The sequence below is a fragment of the Oncorhynchus gorbuscha genome, linkage group LG01, assembly GCF_021184085.1.
Source record: "Oncorhynchus gorbuscha isolate QuinsamMale2020 ecotype Even-year linkage group LG01, OgorEven_v1.0, whole genome shotgun sequence".
Classification (NCBI taxonomy): Eukaryota; Metazoa; Chordata; class Actinopteri; order Salmoniformes; family Salmonidae; genus Oncorhynchus; species Oncorhynchus gorbuscha.
Genome location: NC_060173.1, coordinates 120209554 through 120230269, shown reverse-complemented (window position 1 = coordinate 120230269; position 20716 = coordinate 120209554). Strand labels below are relative to the sequence as shown.

The window sequence follows — 20716 nt, the reverse complement described above, 5'->3', positions numbered from 1 at the left end:
TCCTCTATCTCTGCTCTCTCTCCCTATCCTCTATCTCTCCTATCTCTCCCTCTCCTCTATCTCTGCTCTCTCTCCCTCTCCTCTATCTCTACTATCTCTCCCTCTCCTCTATCTCTACTATCTCTCCCTCTCCTCTCTCTGCTCTCTCTCCCTCTCCTCTATCTCTGCTCTCTCTCCCTCTCCTCTATCTCTGCTCTCTCTCCTCTATCTCTACTATCTCTCCCTCTCCTCTATCTCTACTATCTCTCCCTCTCCTCTCTCTGCTCTCTCTCCCTCTCCTCTATCTCTGCTCTCTCTCCCTCTCCTCTATCTCTCCTATTTTTCCCTCTCCTCTATCTCTACTATCTCTCCTCTCTCTCCTTCTCCTCTCTCTCCTTCTCCTCTATCTCTGCTCTCTCTTTCTCTCCTCTAACTCTGCTCTCTCTCCCTCTCCTCTCTCACTCCTCCCCTCCCTCTCCTCTATCTCTCCTATTTCTCCCTCTCCTCTCTCACTCCTCCCCTCCCTCTCCTCTATCTCTGCTCTCTCTTCCTCTCCTCTATCTCTGCTCTCTCTCCCTCTCCTCTCTCACTCCTCCCCTCCCTCTCCTCTCTCTCCTACTCCCTCCCCTCCCTCTCCCCTCTATCTCTGCTCTCTCTCCCTCTCCTCTATCTCTACTATCTCTCCCTCTCCTCTATCTCTCCTCTATCTCTCCCTCTCCTCTCTCTACTATCTCTCCCCTCCCTCCCCTCTCTCTCTCTCCCCTCCCTCCCCTCCCCTCCCCTCCCCTCCCTCTCCTCCCTCTCCTCCTCTCCCCTCCCCTCTCCTCTCCTCTCCTCTCCTCCCCTCTCCTCTCCTCCCTCCCTCCCTCCCTCTCCTCTCCTCCTCCTCTCCCTCTCCTCTCCCTCCCTCCTCCCCTCCCTCCCCTCTCCTCCCCTCTCCCTCCCCTCTCTCCTCCTCCTCCCTCCCCTCCCCTCCTCCTCCCTCTCCTCCCTCCCTCCCCTCCCTCCCCTCCCCAGACCACACCACTGTATGAGGTCGTTCCAGTCCTACTCCACCTTCAGCTCAGAGAACCTGTCTGTATCTGAGGAAGAGGAGGGCAACACCAGTGACCACTCCCACAGCGGACCCCTGGAGCTCCTTTCAGCCTCTCAGGAGGACCACCTGGATGAGCTGCTATCCCACACACCTGACATCCCCATCGACATCAACACCCAGTCAGACGGCCTGTCTGATAAGGAGTGTGCTGTCCGCAGGGTCAAGACCCAGATCTCCCTGGGGAAACTGTGTTCTGATGAGCACAGCTATGAGGTGAGGCGAAAGAGAGGTTGCACAGCTATGCGATCAGAGACATACCAATTCCAATTGGCTAAACTTAAACTCTTTAACATCATCCTCAGCTCTGGCATCTTCCCCAATATTTGGAACCAAGGACTGATCACCCCAATCCACAAAAGTGGAGACAAATTTGACCCCAGTAACTACCGTGGGAAATGTGTCAACAGAAACCTTGGGAAAATCCTCCGCATTATCATTAACAGCAGACTTGTTCATTTCCTCAGAGAAAACAATGTACTGAGCAAATGTCAAATTTCTCCAAATTATCATACAACAGACCACGTATTCACCCATTACACCCTAATTGACAATCAAACAAACCAAAACAAAGGGAAAGTTGATTTCAAAAAAGCCTTCGACTCAATTTGGCATGAGGGTCTGTTATGCATATTGATGGGAAGTGGTGTTGGAGGCAGGTAACTTCCACAAAGCTGTGAATGATGTGAGAGACAAGGCAAGAAGGGCCTTCTATGCCATCAAAAGGAATATAAAATGTAACATACCAATTAGGAAAAAATACTTGAATCAGTCATAGAGCCCGTTGCCATTTATGGTTGTGAGGTCTGGGGTCCGCTCACCAACCAAGACTTCACAAAATGGGACAAACACCAAATTGGGCCATCACCCACAGAGAGATGAACCTGGAGAAGAGTCCCCTAAGCAAGCTGGTCCTGGGGCTCTGTTCACAAACAGACCCCACAGAGATGAACCTGGAGAAGAGTCCCCTAAGCAAGCTGGTCCTGGGGCTCTGTTCACAAACAGACCCCACAGAGATGAACCTGGAGAAGAGTCCCCTAAGCAAGCTGGTCCTGGGGCTCTGTTCACAAACAAACCCTACAGAGAGATGAACCTGGAGAAGAGTCCCCTAAGCAAGCTGGTCCTGGGGCTCTGTTCACAAACAAACCCTACAGAGAGATGAACCTGGAGAAGAGTCCCCTAAGCAAGCTGGTCCTGGGGCTCTGTTCACAAACAAACCCTACAGAGAGATGAACCTGGAGAAGAGTCCCCTAAGCAAGCTGGTCCTGGGGCTCTGTTCACAAACAGACCCCACAGAGATGAACCTGGAGAAGAGTCCCCTAAGCAAGCTGGTCCTGGGGCTCTGTTCACAAACAAACCCTACAGAGAGATGAACCTGGAGAAGAGTCCCCTAAGCAAGCTGGTCCTGGGGCTCTGTTCACAAACAAACCCTACAGAGAGATGAACCTGGAGAAGAGTCCCCTAAGCAAGCTGGTCCTGGGGCTCAGTTCACAAACAGACCCTACAGAGAGATGAACCTGGAGAAGAGTCCCCTAAGCAAGCTGGTCCTGGGGCTCTGTTCACAAACAAACCCTACAGAGAGATGAACCTGGAGAAGAGTCCCCTAAGCAAGCTGGTCCTGGGGCTCTGTTCACAAACAAACCCTACAGAGAGATGAACCTGGAGAAGAGTCCCCTAAGCAAGCTGGTCCTGGGGCTCTGTTCACAAACAAACCCTACAGAGAGATGAACCTGGAGAAGAGTCCCCTAAGCAAGCTGGTCCTGGGGCTCTGTTCACAAACACCCCACAGAGCCCCAGGACAGCAACACAATTTGACCCAACCAAATCATTGCTCTGTTTTTTAGTAAATTCTTTCCATTGTGTCAAGTAATTATATTTTAGTAGAATGCTATTTGGCCCTAAACAGAGAGGACACAGTGTCAGAATACCTGACCACTCTGACTGGCCCTAAACAGAGAGTGGCAGAATACCTGACCACTCTGACTGGCCCTAAACAGAGAGTGGCAGAATACCTGACCACTCTGACTGGCCCTAAACAGAGAGTGGCAGAATACCTGACCACTCTGACTGGCCCTAAACAGAGAGTGGCAGAATACCTGACCACTCTGACTGGCCCTAAACAGAGAGTGGCAGAATACCTGACCACTCTGACTGGCCCTAAACAGAGAGTGGCAGAATACCTGACCACTCTGACTGGCCCTAAACAGAGAGGACACAGTGGCAGAATACCTGACCACTCTGACTGGCCCTAAACAGAGAGTGGCAGAATACCTGACCACTCTGACTGGCCCTAAACAGAGAGGACACAGTGGCAGAATACCTGACCACTCTGACTGACCCTAAACAGAGAGTGGCAGAATACCTGACCACTGTGACTGGCCCTAAACAGAGAGGACACAGTGGCAGAATACCTGACCACTCTGACTGGCCCTAAACAGAGAGTGGCAGAATACCTGACCACTCTGACTGGCCCTAAACAGAGAGTGGCAGAATACCTGACCACTCTGACTGGCCCTAAACAGAGAGGACACAGTGGCAGAATACCTGACCACTCTGACTGGCGGGGTTGCCTAGTGCCTAGTGGTTAGAGTGGAAGGGCGGCAGGGTAGCCTAGTGGTTAGAGCGTTGGACTAGTAACCAGAAGGTTCCCGAGCTGACAAGGTACACATCTGTTTTTCTGTCCCTGAACAGGCAGTTAACCCACTGTTCCTAGACCAGTTAACCCACTGTTCCTAGACCAGTTAACCCACTGTTCCTAGACCAGTTAACCCACTGTTCCTAGACCAGTTAACCCACTGTTCCTAGACCAGTTAACCCACTGTTCCTAGGCCAGTTAACCCACTATTCCTAGACCAGTTAACCCACTGTTCCTAGACCAGTTAACCCACTGTTCCTAGGCCAGTTAACCCACTGTTCCTAGACCAGTTAACCCACTATTCCTAGACCAGTTAACCCACTGTTCCTAGACCAGTTAACCCACTGTTCCTAGACCAGTTAACCCACTGTTCCTAGACCAGTTAACCCACTGTTCCTAGACCAGTTAACCCACTGTTCCTAGACCAGTTAACCCACTATTCCTAGACCAGTTAACCCACTGTTCCTAGACCAGTTAACCCACTGTTCCTAGGCCAGTTAACCCACTGTTCCTAGACCAGTTAACCCACTATTCCTAGACCAGTTAACCCACTGTTCCTAGACCAGTTAACCCACTGTTCCTAGACCAGTTAACCCAATGTTCCTAGACCAGTTAACCCACTGTTCCTAGACCAGTTAACCCACTGTTCCTAGACCAGTTAACCCACTGTTCCTAGACCAGTTAACCCACTGTTCCTAGACCAGTTAACCCACTATTCCTAGACCAGTTAACCCACTTGTCAGGACCTGGTTACGAACCCGGGTCTCCGGAGTGAGAAACAGTCACTTAACCAACTGAGCCACGAATAGTTGGCAGAACCCAGAAGATGAGGCAGACACAGCAGTACTTGAGACGGTGTATTTAATGAAGTAAAAAGTGAAGTTCTTCAGGAAAACATGTAACTCCACAACCTCAAAAGGAATTCCACAAGAACAAAGGTAATCCTCCAAGACAAAAAGGTAAATCCACAAGGTGGAAGGTAAAGCACAAAAAGCCTCAAAAGATACTCAAAAACAAACAAACAAGAACAAAAAAAACAGAATTCCACAAGAGAGTCCACCGGGATCAACAAGAGTTCACAGAGTACTAGGGCTGGGTGCTAACATACAAACACAGAGCAAAGAACAGAGGAAACAAAGGGTTTAAATACAATCAGGGGAAACGAGGCACAGGTGCAAATAATAATGGGGATCAAGGGAAAGCAAAAAGGTCAAAAGGCACAATGGGGGCATCTAGTGACCAAAAACCGGAACAACCCTGGCCAAATCCTGACACCACTGTTCCTAGACCAGTAAACCCACTGTTCCTAGACCAGTTAACCCACTGTTCCTAGACCAGTTAACCCACTATTCCTAGACCAGTTAACCCACTGTTCCTAGACCAGTTAACCCACTGTTCCTAGACCAGTTAACCCACTGTTCCTAGACCAGTTAACCCACTATTCCTAGACCAGTTAACCCACTGTTCCTAGACCAGTTAACCCACTGTTCCTAGACCAGTTAACCCACTGTTCCTAGACCGTCATTGAAAATAAGAATTTATTCTTAACTGACTTGCCTGGTTCAATTAATTTTTTATATTTTTTTTATGTACAGTCTCAGTGAGCATAGCCTTGCTATTGAGAAAGGTAGACAGACATGGCTTTCAAGAGGAGACAGGCTATGTGCACACTGCCCACAAAATGAGGTGGAAACTGAGCTGCACTTCCTAACCTCCTGCTAAATGTATGACCATATTATAGACACAGATTACACAGACCCACAAAGAATTTGAAAACAAAGCCGATTTTGATAAACTCCCACAGTGAAATATCACAGTGTGCACAGCAGGAAGATGTGTTGCCACAAGAAAAGGGCAACCAGTGAAGAACAAACACCATTGTAAATACAACCCATATTTATGTTGATTTATTTGAACTATTTGCACATCATTACAACACTGTATATATACATAATGTAACATTTGAAATGTCTTTATTATTTGGGAACTTTTGTAAGTGTAATGTTTACAGTAAATGTCTTATTGTTATCTACCTCACTTGCTTTGGCTTGTTTCCCATGCAAATAAAGCCCTTAAATTGAATTGAGAGAGAGAGAGAGACTGAGAGAGAGACAGAGACAGAGAGAGAGAGAGAGAGAGAGAGAGAGAGAGAGAGAGAGAGAGAGAGAGAGAGAGAGAGAGAGAGAGAGAGAGACAGAGACAGAGAGACAGAGAGAGAGAGAGAGAGAGAGAGAGACAGAGAGAGAGAGAGAGAGAGAGAGAGAGAGAGAGAGAGAGAGAGAGAGAGAGACTGAGAGAGAGACTGAGAGAGAGACAGAGAGAGAGATAGACTGAGAGACTGAGAGAGATAGACAGAGAGAGAGAGAGAGAGAGAGAGAGAGAGAGAGAGAGAGAGAGAGAGACAGAGATAGAGAGAGAGAGAGAGAGAGAGAGAGAGAGAGAGAGAGAGAGAGAGAGAGAGAGACAGAGAGAGAGAGAGAGAGAGAGACTGAGAGAGAGAGACAGAGAGACAGAGAGACAGAGAGACAGAGAGACAGAGACAGAGAGAGAGAGAGAGAGACTGAGAGAGAGAGAGAGAGAGAGAGAGAGAGAGAGAGAGAGAGAGAGAGACAGAGACTGAGAGACTGAGAGAGAGACTGAGAGAGAGACAGAGACTGAGACTGAGAGAGAGACTGAGACAGAGAGAGAGAGAGAGAGAGAGAGAGAGAGAGAGAGAGAGAGAGAGAGAGAGAGAGAGAGAGAGAGAGAGAGAGAGACAGAGAGAGAGAGAGAGAGAGACAGAGAGAGACAGAGACAGAGACAGAGAGAGGCAGAGACAGAGAGACAGAGACAGAGAGAGAGAGAGAGACAGAGAGAGAGAGAGAGAGAGAGAGAGAGAGAGACAGAGAGAGACAGAGAGAGAGAGAGAGAGAGAGAGACAGAGAGAGAGAGGGACAGAGATAGAGAGAGAGAGAGAGAGAGAGAGAGAGAGAGAGAGAGAGAGAGAGAGAGAGAGAGAGAGAGAGAGAGAGAGAGAGAGAGAGAGAGAGAGAGAGAGAGAGAGAGAGAGAGAGAGAGAGAGAGAGAGACAGAGAGAGACAGAGAGAGACAGAGAGAGAGAGAGAGAGAGACAGAGAGAGACAGAGAGAGAGAGAGAGAGAGAGAGAGAGAGAGAGAGAGAGAGAGAGAGAGAGAGAGAGAGAGAGAGAGAGAGAGAGAGAGAGAGAGAGAGAGAGCGGACTAGGATCACCTGTTGCACAGCAATAGCCAGCTCTTCATAGCTGGTTGGAATGAAATAAGTAATCCTCTATGGCACCACATTTCAATTGAGTGAGAAAACAGAGATGTAAAGGTCTCTACTAAAAAGAAGAGGATCCATCATCTTTCTATAGAATAGGCTATACACTAGATATGTTTCTCCACTTTCCTGTCTAAACACGTTGCCTGTCTTTACAACAGGAGTATAGCGTACATAGCTGGCATGAATATGAACCACGGGAAAAGCGTCCTCCGTTTGCTATCCAAGTACATACGGATGACATCTGTTTTCCCCCTGTGTTCCCCCTGCCCCTGTGTTCCCCCTGCCCCTGTTTTCCCCCTGCCCCTGTTTTCCCCCCTGTTTTCCCCCTGCCCCTGTTTTCCCCTGCCCCTGTTTCCCCCTGTTTTCCCCCTGCCCCTGTTTTTCCCCCTGTGTTCCCCCTGCACCTGTTTTCCCCCTGTGTTCCCCCTGCCCCTGTTTTCCCCCTGTGTTCCCCTTGCCCCTGTTTTCCCCCTGCCCCTGTTTTCCCCCCTGTGTTCCCCCTGCCCCTGTTTTCCCCCTGTGTTCCCCCTGCCCCTTTTCCCCCCTGTGTTCCCCCTGCCCCTGTTTTCCCCCTGCCCCTGTTTTCCCCCCTGTTTTCCCCCCCCTGTGTTCCCCCTGCCCCTGTTTTCCCCCCTGTTTTCCCCCCTGTGTTCCCCCTGCCCCTGTTTTCCCCCTGTTTTTCCCCCTGTGTTCCCCCTGCCCCTGTTTTCCCCCTGTTTTCCCCTTGCCCCTGTTTTCCCCCTGCCCCTGTTTTCCCCCTGTTTTCCCCCTGTGTTCCCCCTGCCCCTGTTTTCCCCCCTGTTTTCCCCCCTGTGTTCCCCCTGCCCCTGTTTTCCCCCTGTTTTCCCCCTGTTTTCCCCCTGCCCCTGTTTTCCCCCTGTTTTCCCCCTGTGTTCCCCCTGCCCCTGTTTTCCCCCTGTTTTCTCCCCTGTGTTCCCCCTGCCCCTGTTTTCCCCCTGCCCCTGTTTCCCCCTGTTTTCCCCCTGCCCCTGTTTCCCCCTGCCCCTGTTTTCCCCCTGCCCCTGTTTTCCCCCTGTTTTCCCCTGCCCCTGTTTTCCCCTGCCCCTGTTTCCCCCTGCCCCTGTTTTCCCCCTGCCCCTGTTTTCCCCCTGTTTTCCCCCTGCCCCTGTTTTCCCCTGCCCCTGTTTCCCCCTGCCCCTGTTTTCCCCCTGCCCCTGTTTTCCCCTGCCCCTGTTTCCCCCTGCCCCTGTTTTCCCCCTGCCCCTGTTTTCCCCCTGCCCCTGTTTCCCCCCTGTTTTCCCCCTGCCCCTGTTTTCCCCTGCCCCTGTTTCCCCTGCCCCTGTTTTCCCCCTGCCCCTGTTTTCCCCCTGTTTTCCCCCTGCCCCTGTTTTCCCCCTGTGTTCCCCCTGCACCTGTTTTCCCCCTGTGTTCCCCCTGCCCCTGTTTTCCCCCTGTGTTCCCCTTGCCCCTGTTTTCCCCCTGCCCCTGTTTTCCCCCTGTTTTCCCCCCTGTGTTCCCCCTGCCCCTGTTTCCCCCTGTTTTCTCCCCCTGTGTTCCCCCTGCCCCTGTTTTCCCCCTGTGTTCCCCCTGCCCCTGTTTTCCCCCTGTTTTTCCCCCTGCCCCTGTTTTCCCCCTGCCCCTGTTTTCCCCCTGTTTTCCCCCCTGTTTTCCCCCTGTTTTCCCCCTTCCCCTGTTTTCCTCCTGTTTTCCCCCTGCCCCTGTTTCCCCCCTTTTTTCCCCCTGTTTTCCCCCTGCCCCTGTTTTCCCCTGTTTTCCCCCTGTTTTCCCCCTGTTTTCCCCCTTCCCCTGTTTTCCTCCTGTTTTCCCCCTGCCCCTGTTTCCCCCTGTTTTCCCCCTGTTTTCCCCCTGCCCCTGTTTTCCCCCTGCCCCTGTTTTCCCCCTGTTTTCCCCCTGCCCCTGTTTCCCCCTGTTTTCCCCCTGTTTTCCCCCTGCCCCTGTTTTCCCCCTGCCCCTGTTTTCCCCCTGTTTTCCCCCTGTTTTTCCCCCTGTTTTTCCCCCCCTGTTTTCCCCCTGTTTTCCCCCTGCCCATGGGTTTGCCAAATGGCACCTAAAGGACTCTCAGACCATGAGAAACAAGATTCTCTGGTCTGATGAAACCAAGATTGAACTCTTTGGCCTGAATGACAAGTGTCACATCTGGAGGAAACAAGGCACCATCCCTACGGTGAAGCATGGTGGTGGCAGCATCATGCTGTGGGGATGTTTTTCAGTGGCAGGGACTGGGAGACTAGTCAGGATCCAGGGAAAGATTCATTGAGCAAAGTACAGAGAGATCTTTGATGAAAACCTGCTCCAGAGTGCTCAGGACCTCAGATTGGGGTGAAGGTTCACCTTCCAACAGGACAACGACCCTAAGCACACAGCCAAGACAACGCAGGAGTGGCTTCGGAACAAGTTTCTGAATGCACTTGAGTGAACCCGATCGAACATCTCTGGAGAGGCCTGAAAATAGCTGTGCAGCAACACTCCCCATCCAACCTGACAGAGGTTGAGAGGATCTGCAGAGAAGAATGGGAGGAACTCCCCAAATACAGGTGTGCCAAGCTTGTAGCGTCATACCCAAGAAGACTGGAGGCTGCAATCGCTGCCAAAGGTGTTTCAACAAAGTACTGAGTAAAGGGTCTGAATACTTATGTAAATTTTATATTTCAGTTTTATATATTAAATAGATTTGCAAAAATGTCTAAACCTGTTTTTGCTTTGTCATTATGGGGTTTTGTGATGTCATTATGGGGTATTGTGATGTTATTATGGGGTATGTTGATGTCATTATGGGGTATTGTGATGTCATTATGGGGTATTGTGATGTCATTATGGGGTATTGTGATGTCATGGGGTGTTGTGATGTCATTATGTGGTATTGTGATGGCATTATGGGGTATGGTGATGTCATTATGGGGTATTGTGATGTCATTATGGGGTATTGTGATGTCATGGGGTATTGTGTGTAGATTGATGGGTGAAAATACAATGTAATACATTTTTAGAATAAGGCTGTAATGTAACAAGCTGTCTGAATACTGTTGCACTGAATGCGTTTGTCTCTTAGTTGTCAATCAAATGTATTTGGCATTGATCAAATGGGCGGACTAGCAGGCAAGTTCCCATTCAGTTGTCAAAACATGGGTTGGGACTAGAATGCATTGGCAGGCGAGCTGCAGAATGACGAGCAGGCTACTATTCCCCCTTGTTTATCAGTGTGATTTTGACGGCCAGCTAGCTGACAAAGTTTGAGAGAGATGTCTAGCTCATCTCTCTCTTGCATTAGTTGTTGATCTTGTTGTTGTTGTTGCATAACTGAGGGGGAGAGAGCCTACCTTTTCATGGTTGTACGATCAATAGGACTGTACATTTCCCAAATGTAAGAGGACTCCCGTAATGTTTACATATTTGCAGAAATCAATTCAGATGGATTTTCAGGTGAATGAATTCTAATGATCTAAAGTCAGGCTGTTGCTACTGATGGCACGTCCTACTGCCTGTAAACACAGTCCAGTTCATAGTGAATGATGACAGGCCCTACTGCCTGTAAACACAGTCCAGTTCATAGTGAATGATGTCAGGCCCAACTGCCTGTAAACACACAGTCCAGTTCATAGTGAATGATGACAGGCCCTACTGCCTGTAAACACACAGTCCAGTTCATAGTGAATGATGGCAGGCCCAACTGCCTGTAAACACACAGTCCAGTTCATAGTGAATGATGTCAGGCCCAACTGCCTGTAAACACACAGTCCAGTTCATAGTGAATGATGACAGGCCCAACTGCCTATAAACACACAGTCCAGTTCATAGTGAATGATGACAGGCCCTAGGCACAGTCAACTGTGAATGATGTCAGGCCCTACTGTCTGTAAACACACAGTCCAGTTCATAGTGAATGATGACAGGCCCAACTGCCTATAAACACACAGTCCAGTTCATAGTGAATGATGACAGGCCCTACTGCCTGTAAACACAGTCCAGTTCATAGTGAATGATGTCAGGCCCTACTGCCTGTAAACACAGTCCAGTTCATAGTGAATGATGTCAGGCCCAACTGCCTGTAAACACAGTCCAGTTCATAGTGAATGATGTCAGGCCCTACTGCCTGTAAACACACAGTCCAGTTCATAGTGAATGATGACAGGCCCAACTGCCTATAAACACACAGTCCAGTTCAAAGTGAATGACAGACCCGTTTGGCAAATGGCTATGGCGCCTCGGTCTGTGTTGAGTCCGGTCCTGGACAAGACATGTTTTTATTAGATTCAATTTACCTCAGTGTCAATCAGTTGTCCAAACACACGGCCGTTTTCCCACTATATTGCGATATAATTTTCTCAAATGCCTTAGATTACGTAATTCCCAAACATTCTATGAATTTATGAAAACTTGAAAATAACCATATCTAAGTGCTGACTTGTCCGATTTTGTTTTTAAAGTGTCATATCTCTTCCTGGGGGTGTATATGAATTTAAAAAAATAATATTTAATGTTGCTAAAACGCTGTCAGTTCCACTTTAAATGGATTTGTAAGACTTTTTCAAATGTAGATTTTCCAAAGGTCCGCCTCAGTGGCTTGCAGGCTGTGTGTGGAAGCTGGAGATGCTAAACGTGAGAACGGCTGTTATTTGCATGACAATCACCAGCTGGCAAAATGTAATGACCGCCGTAGCCCTAATTATTATTGACATGTATTTACTCTCTCTCCCTCTCTCCTCTTCTCTGTCTCTCCCTCTCTCCTCCCTCTCTCTCTCCCTCTCTCCTCCCCTCTCTCTCCCTCCCTCCTCCTCTCTCTCTCCCTCTCTCCTCCCCTCTCTCTTCCTCTCTCCTCCTCTCTCTCTCCCTCTCTCCTCCTCTCTCTCTCCTCTCTCTCCTCCCCTCTCTCCTCCCCTCTCTCTCCCTCTCTCCTCCTCTCTCCTCCTCTCTATCTCCCTCTCTCCTCCTCTCTATCTCCCTCTCTCCTCCTCTCTCTCCCTCTCTCCTCCTCTCTCTCTCCCTCTCTCCTCCTCTCTCTCTCCCTCTCTCCTCCTCTCTCTCTCCCTCTCTCTCCTCTCTCTCCCCCTCTCTCTCTCCTCTCTCTCTCCCTCTCTCCTCTCCTCTCTCTCTCCCTCCCTCCTCCTCTCTCTCTCTCACTCTCTCCTCCTCTCTCTCTCTCTCTCTCCCCCCCTCTCTCTCCCTCCCTCCTCCTCTCTCTCACTCTCTCTCTCTCTCCCTGTGTCTTGTTTGTTTCCTCAGAACCCGCTGCACTTTGACTCCGACTGTGATTCCTCTGATGCAGAGTGTTCTGATGCCACCATTAAGAACAACCAGCCTGGCGCACACACCTCCTGGTGATCATCCTCCCCATGGAATATCCTGGGGGCCACTCGGCCCTCCCGTCTGCTTGGAAAAACTCTGGGCCCCAGGACCCTACAGGGCCATAGCAACGCCCCTGCAATAGATCCTCCCCCTACTTCCTCACTGCATAGCAACCCCATTCCCCCCAGACAACCTAAGCAGGGATCCCTTTTGAATGATAGTAGATATATATACAGTAGATAGATGATTGTGTAACAGTTTGAGGGAAAAATCAGGAACTCTGTAAAACTTAAGAAGAAACAACAACAAAACTGTTAATTGTAAGATACTGGTGAGGATGATGATGATGAAGAGGATGCAGTGCAGCTTTTGGACCAGCCAGAGACTATAAACTAACCAGTGGGGAACAGTGACTGTGTTACTGTAGGGCTGGGCAGGATGTTGCTGTACTGTGTGTGTGTGTGTGTGTGTGTGTGTGTGTGTGTGTGTGTGTGTGTGTGTGTGTGTGTGTGTGTGTGTGTGTGTGTGTGTGTGTGTGTGTGTGTGTGTGTGTGTGTGTGTGTGTGTGTGTGTGTGTGTGTGTGTGTGTGTGTGTGTGTGTGTGGTGTGTGGGTGTGTGTGTGTGGGTGTGTGTGTGTGGGTGCTGGTCTCTCAGGCCACTGTCAGTACTCCAGAACAGTGAGTACGTTTACATGCACACTAATAATTCGATATTGAACTGATTATGCCAGTAGGCAGATTATGCAATAGTCATGTAAACACCTTACTCTGCTTATCTTAACTGGCGTAAGGTCAAAACGGAAGGAAGTATACACCGAATAAAACACCTGGTTTTCTGAGCCATCTGTTGAATTACTAGGTCAACAACTTAATCATTCCTACAGTGTGTTTGATCTGACATGTGCTGGCACCAGCTGAGTGGGCCTCCCTCTTCAGGGAAGTGGGTGGGCCTCCCTCTTGAGGGATGTGAAGTGGGTGGGCCTCCCTCTTGAGGGAAGTGGGTGGGCCTCCCTCTTGAGGGAAGTGAGTGGGCCTCCCTCTTGAGGGAAGTGAGTGGGCCTCCCTCTTCAGGGAAGTGAGTGGGCCTCCCTCTTCAGGGATGTGAGTGGGCCTCCCTCTTCAGGGAAGTGAGTTCGGGACAACTGAATGTATGTGTCATTGAAGTAGTTTTCACATACAAACTTCATATGTCCGAACACAGAATCAAATATGCTTCCCAAAAATAACACGGTAATGACATGTGGTACAGAGTTTATTTTGATTGCCGATGTTCTTTATTCATCATATTGCCATCAGGCAGCCTGATTTCAAATGTGTTCATGTAAACAGGATTATTGGGGAAATCTTTCTTCTTGCAAAGCATGTAAACCTTTTAAACAAACTATTATATTAATCTGATTATCCACAATAATCTCATTATTGTGTACATGTAACCGTGCTCAGTGAGTATTCCAGAGCAGTACTGTCAGTATTCCAGAGCAGTACTGTCAGTATTCCAGAGCAGTACTGTCAGTATTCCAGAATGGGACTGTCAGTATTCCAGAATGGGACTGTCAGTATTCCAGAATGGGACTGTCAGTATTCCAGAGCAGTACTGTCAGTATTCCAGAGCAGTACTGTCAGTATTCCAGAATGGGACTGTCAGTATTCCAGAATGGGACTGTTAGTATACCAGAAGGGGGCTGACAGTATTCCAGAACAGTACAGTATTCCAGAATGGGACTGTCAGTATTCCAGAGCAGTACAGTATTCCAGAATGGGACTGTCAGTATTCCAGAGCAGTACAGTATTCCAGAATGGGACTGTCAGTATTCCAGAGCAGTACTGATGATTCTAACTGTGTGAAAAGAACATCAGAACACACAGCCTCCTGTCTTGTCCCACAGCCCAGCCCCCCACCAACCATCACTGTCTCTGTAACTGTCTGACCAGTCCAGTATGATATAACCTACCTGCTAAACATGACTTTACAGATGAATCAGGACTGTAACCCGACCCCCAGTGGGACACAGACATGGGCAAATAACGTCTAAACACCAGCATGAAACAACAGCCCAACCATCAACCAACGTTGTCCCAACCATGTCCCAACCATCAACCAACGTTGTCCCAACCATCAGGGTTCCATTTCAACACAGATGGTTGGTTGGGAGATGGTTGATACAACGTTGGTTGTGAACCAGTACCTGGGCCTGAGGAGACGAGGTCTGCTTGATGCTCAAAGTCCCATTACCCAGCTCTGCAAACGGTATAATATGAAAATAGGTTCGGTTCTCAACCAGAATATGGAGTTTCTAAGAGCAACTATCATCATTACTGCCATTCTGCAAGGAATGTACTTCCAGAACAGGTCCGAATACTAATTTGCTATTGTTTTTGACCAAGTGTGCAAATGCCAGATCGACCTTCGGCACCTCCAATATAATCCCTCATTATACTGCCACGGACAGGTTGGCCGGACCAGCAGCAGTACAGTATTCAGACCTGTTCTGGAAGTACATTCCTTGCAGAGCTGGGTAAGTACAGTATTCAGACCTGTTCTGGAAGTACATTCCTTGCAGAGCTGGGTAATGGGACTCTGAATTGAAGGATCCTGAGCATCAGGAGATCTCGTCTCCTCAAGCCCAGGTACTGGTTCACAACCAACGTTGTACCAACCATCTCCCAACCAACCATCTGTGTTGACATGGATCCCTGCAGCAGAACTGCACCACCTTAGCATGTCTGTTTGGCTTGTAAGGACAGACTACCCAGAAGTCTGTACGACTCTCAAAAAGAGCAGAAAAGCACAAGAGCATTTGAGTTCTCTCACAACCCAGCCAGTTCGACCTGGCTCCAGAGAATCCTCCATAACCAAGTATCCAATCTCGCTGTCCTGCATCAAGTCAAGTCGTAGCAGCTGTATGTCTTAACACCCTCGTGCACTGTGATGTTATGGTACTGTACTGTCTGTCCCTGCTCAGGATGCTCTTTCTGGACCAAGACTGGACCTATAACGTTATCATGTAGTATCTCTGTCGTGTGTTGTTCCGCGTGGGCCAATACCGTGTTATATGTTGTTGAATGGTACAGTGGACCAGGTAGAAATGTTGGAGTGAAGTTGGTGTAATAACTAGGTGGATAGATAGGTGGAACATGGTTGCCACTGAGGTGCAGTATCCCAGTTTTATCAGGCCCCCTGAGTTTCCGTTTCTTCCATGTCTTTCTGCAAGGTTGTTCATCGGGCATTGGTGCTTGTTACGCTATGTTATTGTCTGACAGAGGACCAGTCAGACACCAGACTGAATGGTGTTACAGAGGGGAGAGTAGAGGACCAGTCAGACACCAGACTGAAATGGTGTTACAGAGGGGAGAGTAGAGGACCAGTCAGACACCAGACTGAATGGTCTGACAGAGGGGAGAGTAGACACCAGACTGAATGGTCTGACAGACACCAGACTGAATGGTCTGACAGAGGGGAGAGTAGACACCAGACTGAATGGTCTGACAGAGGGGAGAGTAGACACCAGACTGAATGGTCTGACAGAGGGGAGAGTAGACACCAGACTGAATGGTCTGACAGAGGGGAGAGTAGACACCAGACTGACCAGTCTGAATGGTCTTACACCAGACTGAATGGTCTGACAGAGGGGGGAGAGTAGACTGAATGGTCTGACAGAGGGGAGAGTAGACAGTCAGACACCAGACTGAATGGTGTTACAGAGGGGAGAGTAGACACCAGACTGAATGGTCTGAGAGAGGGGAGAGTAGACACCAGACTGAATGGTCTGACAGACTGAATGGTCTGAGAGAGGGGAGAGTAGACACCAGACTGAATGGTCTGACAGAGGGGAGAGTAGACACCAGACTGAATGGTCTGACAGACTGGGGTCTGAGAGGGGAGGACCAGACTAGACACCAGACTGAATGGTCTGACAGAGGGGAGAGTAGACACCAGACTGAATGGTCTGACAGAGGGAGAGTAGAGGACAAGTGAGAGAGTAGACACCAGATGGGAATGTTACAGAGGGGAGAGTAGACACCAGACTGAATGGTCTGACAGAGGGGAGAGTAGACACCAGACTGAATGGTCTGACAGAGGGGAGAGTAGACACCAGACTGAATGGTCTGACAGAGGGGAGAGTAGACACCAGACTGAATGGTCTGACAGAGTCAGACACCAGACTGAATGGTCTAACAGAGGGGAGAGTAGACACCAGACTGAATGGTCTGACAGAGGGTCAGACACCAGACTGAATGGTAGAGGACCAGTCAGACACCAGACTGAATGGTGTTACAGAGGGAGAGTCAGACACCAGACTGAATGGTCTGACAGAGGGGAGAGTAGACACCAGACTGAATGGTCTGACAGAGGGGAGAGAGACACCAGACTGAATGACAGAGAGAGTAGACCAGACTCAGAGGGGAGAGAGTAGACACCAGACACCAGACTGAATGGTCTGACAGAGGGTCTGAGAGTAGACACCAGACTGAATGGTCTGACAGAGGGGAGAGTAGACACCAGACTGAATGGTCTGAAGATGGTGAATGGTCTGACAGAGGGGAGAGTAGAGGACCAGTCAGACACCAGACTGAATGGTCTGACAGAGGGGAGAGTAGACACCAGACTGAATGGTCTGACAGAGGGGAGAGTAGACACCAGACTGAATGGTCTGACAGAGGGGAGAGTAGAGGACCAGTCAGACACCAGACAGACTGAATGGTGTTACAGAGGGGAGAGTGAATGACACACAGACTGAATGGTCTGACAGAGGGGAGAGTAGAGGACCAGTCAGACACCAGACTGAATGGTGTTACAGAGGGGAGAGTAGACACCAGACTGAATGGTCTGACAGAGGGGAGAGTAGAGGACCAGTCAGACACCAGACTGAATGGTCTGACAGAGGGGAGAGTAGACACCAGACTGAATGGTCTGACAGACTGGGTCTGACAGAGTAGACACCAGACTGAATGGTCTAACAGAGGGGAGAGTAGACACCAGACTGAATGGTCTGACACCAGACTGAATGGTCTGACAGAGGAGAGTAGACACCAGACTGAATGGTCTGACAGAGGGAGAGTAGACACCAGACTGAATGGTCTGACAGAGGGGAGAGTAGACACCAGACTGAATGGTCTGACAGACACCAGACTGAATGGTCTGACAGAGGGGAGAGTAGACACCAGACTGAATGGTCAGACAGAGGGGAGAGTAGACACCAGACTGAACAGAGGGAATGGTCTGACAGAGGGGAGAGTAGACACCAGACTGAATGGTCTGACAGAGGGGAGAGTAGACACCAGACTGAATGGTCTGACAGAGGGGAGAGTAGAGGACCAGTCAGACACCAGACTGAATGGTCTAACAGAGGGGAGAGTAGACACCAGACTGAATGGTCTGACAGAGGGGAGAGTAGACACCAGACTGAATGGTCTGACAGAGGGGAGAGTAGACACCAGACTGAATGGTCTGACAGAGGGGAGAGTAGAGGACCAGTCAGACACCAGACTGAATGGTGTTACAGAGGGGAGAGTAGACACCAGACTGAATGGTCTGACAGAGGGGAGAGTAGACACCAGACTGAATGGTCTGACAGAGGGGAGAGTAGACACCAGACTGAATGGTCTGACAGAGGGGAGAGTAGACACCAGACTGAATGGTGTTACAGAGGGGAGAGTAGACACCAGACTGAATGGTCTGACAGAGGGGAGAGTCAGACACCAGACTGAATGGTCTGACAGAGGGGAGAGTAGAGGACCAGTCAGACACCAGACTGAATGGAAACACTGTCTAGACAGCTGGACATATAGTTAGTGGCAGACCGACAGGCTTTTTAAATAGCTATATTTTTAAACAGTGAGTCGTTTTCATAAATGACACCAACTTGGTAAAGTACTTGTTGCCTTTGTTGGTTTGATGCTCAGGTTTTCAGTTGAAGATAGAGTGTTGTTTTGGTTTTCTGTACTGTAACAATCTAATGTCTACTGGATGGCTCGAGGTACAGTGGGTTATGTTGCCTTGTATTACATAGCGTGGTTTCATAACCGGCTCCATTCCATACCTGCATCCCAAAATGGCACCCTATTCCCTATATAGTGCCACTGGTCAACAGTATATAGGGAATAGGGCGCCATTTGGGACGCATTCCTTTTCTAATTTAGAAGACCAGCTGTCAGAAAGGATGATCATTTTTCTCATCTCCTCGCAGTCTTCCTTAGTGCTGGTGACACTTCGTTTGGGTCGTCCTCTTTTAAGAGGGATACTGCATCTTGTGTAACTAGTAACACTAGAATCATGTTACCCCTGTATGTGTTTCAGTGTCTGTGTAAAACGTGTTTATATTTTTAGATTATGGCCAGTCAAGTCAAACATCTGTATGAAACATCGTCTGAAATGAATGGAGATCAGATGGCTCACATTTCAAATCAGGAAAACAAGGCAGAGACACCGAGACCACAGAACAGACTGCTGCTCTTGGTCTGATGCAACCTCATCTAAATGTCAGTAGCTAGCAGAGCCATATACAGAGAGAGTTGGGCCAGCTTTTAGAACGGGCACCATGTTGCTGCCACTGAGCATTCTATTTATCCATTCATAAACATCATTTGGATTCTAATTTTAATTCAGGACGTTCAGACTCAGTAAGTCTCCTTGACGTCATTTGTGATTATGAAATATGAAACTTTTGGAGCGACAAAACAAACCCAGACAAGACATCATGTAAACAAACCCAGACAAGACATCATGTAAACAAACCCAGACAAGACATCATGTAAACAAACCCAGACAATACATCATGTAAACAAACCCAGACAAGACATCATGTAAACAAACCCAGACAAGACATCATGTAAACAAACCCAGACAAGACATCATGTAAACAAACCCAGACAAGACATCATGTAAACAAACCCAGACAAGACATCATGTAAACAAACCCAGACAAGACATCATGTAAACAAACCCAGACAAGACATCATGTAAACAAACCCAGACAATACATCATGTAAACAAACCCAGACAAGACATCATGTAAACAAACCCAGACAAGACATCATGTAAACAACCCCAGGCAAGACATCATGTAAACAAACCCAGACAAGACATCATGTAAACAAACCCAGGCAATACATCATGTAAACAAACCCAGGCAATACATCATGTAAACAAACCCAGACAAGACATCATGTAAACAAACCCAGACAAGACATCATGTAAACAAACCCAGACAAGACATCATGTAAACAAACCCAGACAAGACATCATGTAAACAAACCCAGACAAGACATCATGTAAACAAACCCAGACAAGACATCATGTAAACAACCCCAGGCAATACATCATGTAAACAACCCCAGACAAGACATCATGTAAACAAACCCAGACAAGACATCATGTAAACAAACCCAGACAAGACATCATGTAAACAAACCCAGACAAGACATCATGTAAACAAACCCAGACAAGACATCATGTAAACAAACCCAGACAAGACATCATGTACAAAATAAACAGGTTTCAGACAGCTGGGCCAGCCACTGGGCCAGCCACTCTATACTAGTCAGTATCAGACAGCTGGGCCAGCCACTCTATACTAGTCAGTATCAGACAGCTGGGCCAGCCACTCTATACTAGTCAGTATCAGACAGCTGGGCCAGCCACTCTATACTAGTCAATATCAGACAGCTGGGCCAACCACTCTATACTAGTCAGTATCAGACAGCTGGGCCAGCCACTCTATACTAGTCAGTATCAGACAGCTGGGCCAGCCTCCATTTTTTATTTCACCTTTATTTAACTAGGCAAATCAGTTAAGAACAAATTCTTGATTTCAATGATGGCCTTGGAACAGTGGGTTTAACTGCCTTGTTCAGGGGCCGAACGACATATTTTGTACCTTGTCAGCTCGGGGATTCGATCTTGCATTCCAGGGTTTGTCTTGTAGAATAATAGTGAAGACATCAAAACTATGCAATAACACATATGGAATCATGTAGTAACCAAAAAAATGTTAAACAAATCAAAATATATTTTCGATTTTCAAAGTAGCCACCCTTTGCCTTGATGACAGCTTTGCACACTCTTGGCATTCTATCAACCAGCTTCATGAGGCAGTCACCTGGAATGCATTTCAATTAACAGGTGTGCCTTGTTAAAAGTTCATGCGTTTGAGCCAATCAGTTGTGTTGTGACAAGGTAGGGTGGGTATATCGAAGATAGCACTATTTGGTAAAAGACCACGTTGACAGTCCGTCATTACTTTAAGACATGAAGGTCAGTCAATCCGGAGAATTTCAAGAACTTTGAAAGTTTCTTCAAGTTCAGTCACAAAAACCATCCAGCGCTATGATGAAACTGGCTCTCATGAGGACCGCCACAGGAAAGGAGAGACCCAGAGTTACCTCTGCTGCAGAGGATACGTTCATTAGAGTTACCAGCACTCAGTTTATTCTGTATCACTCAACTCTCATTCATGAGTCTTGT

General features: G+C 48.4%; 1 protein-coding gene across 5 annotated transcripts in view; it reads left to right on the top strand.

Annotated features, from left to right (window-relative positions):
* Positions 1-13702, top strand: part of si:ch211-45c16.2 (mitogen-activated protein kinase kinase kinase 13) — a 177563-nt gene extending 163861 nt beyond the window's left edge. For 4 of the 5 annotated variants that reach the window (XM_046350769.1, XM_046350861.1, XM_046350951.1 and 1 more), the window contains 2 exons: positions 997-1288; positions 12190-13701. In XM_046350769.1, the coding sequence (XP_046206725.1) occupies positions 997-1288; positions 12190-12288 (391 nt within the window). In that variant the 3' untranslated portion in view covers positions 12289-13701. Of the gene's footprint in view, positions 1-996; positions 1289-12189 lie in introns of all 5 variants that reach the window. The other variant, XM_046351128.1, reaches the window with a different exon arrangement.
* The last annotated feature ends 7014 nt before the right edge of the window (positions 13703-20716 follow it).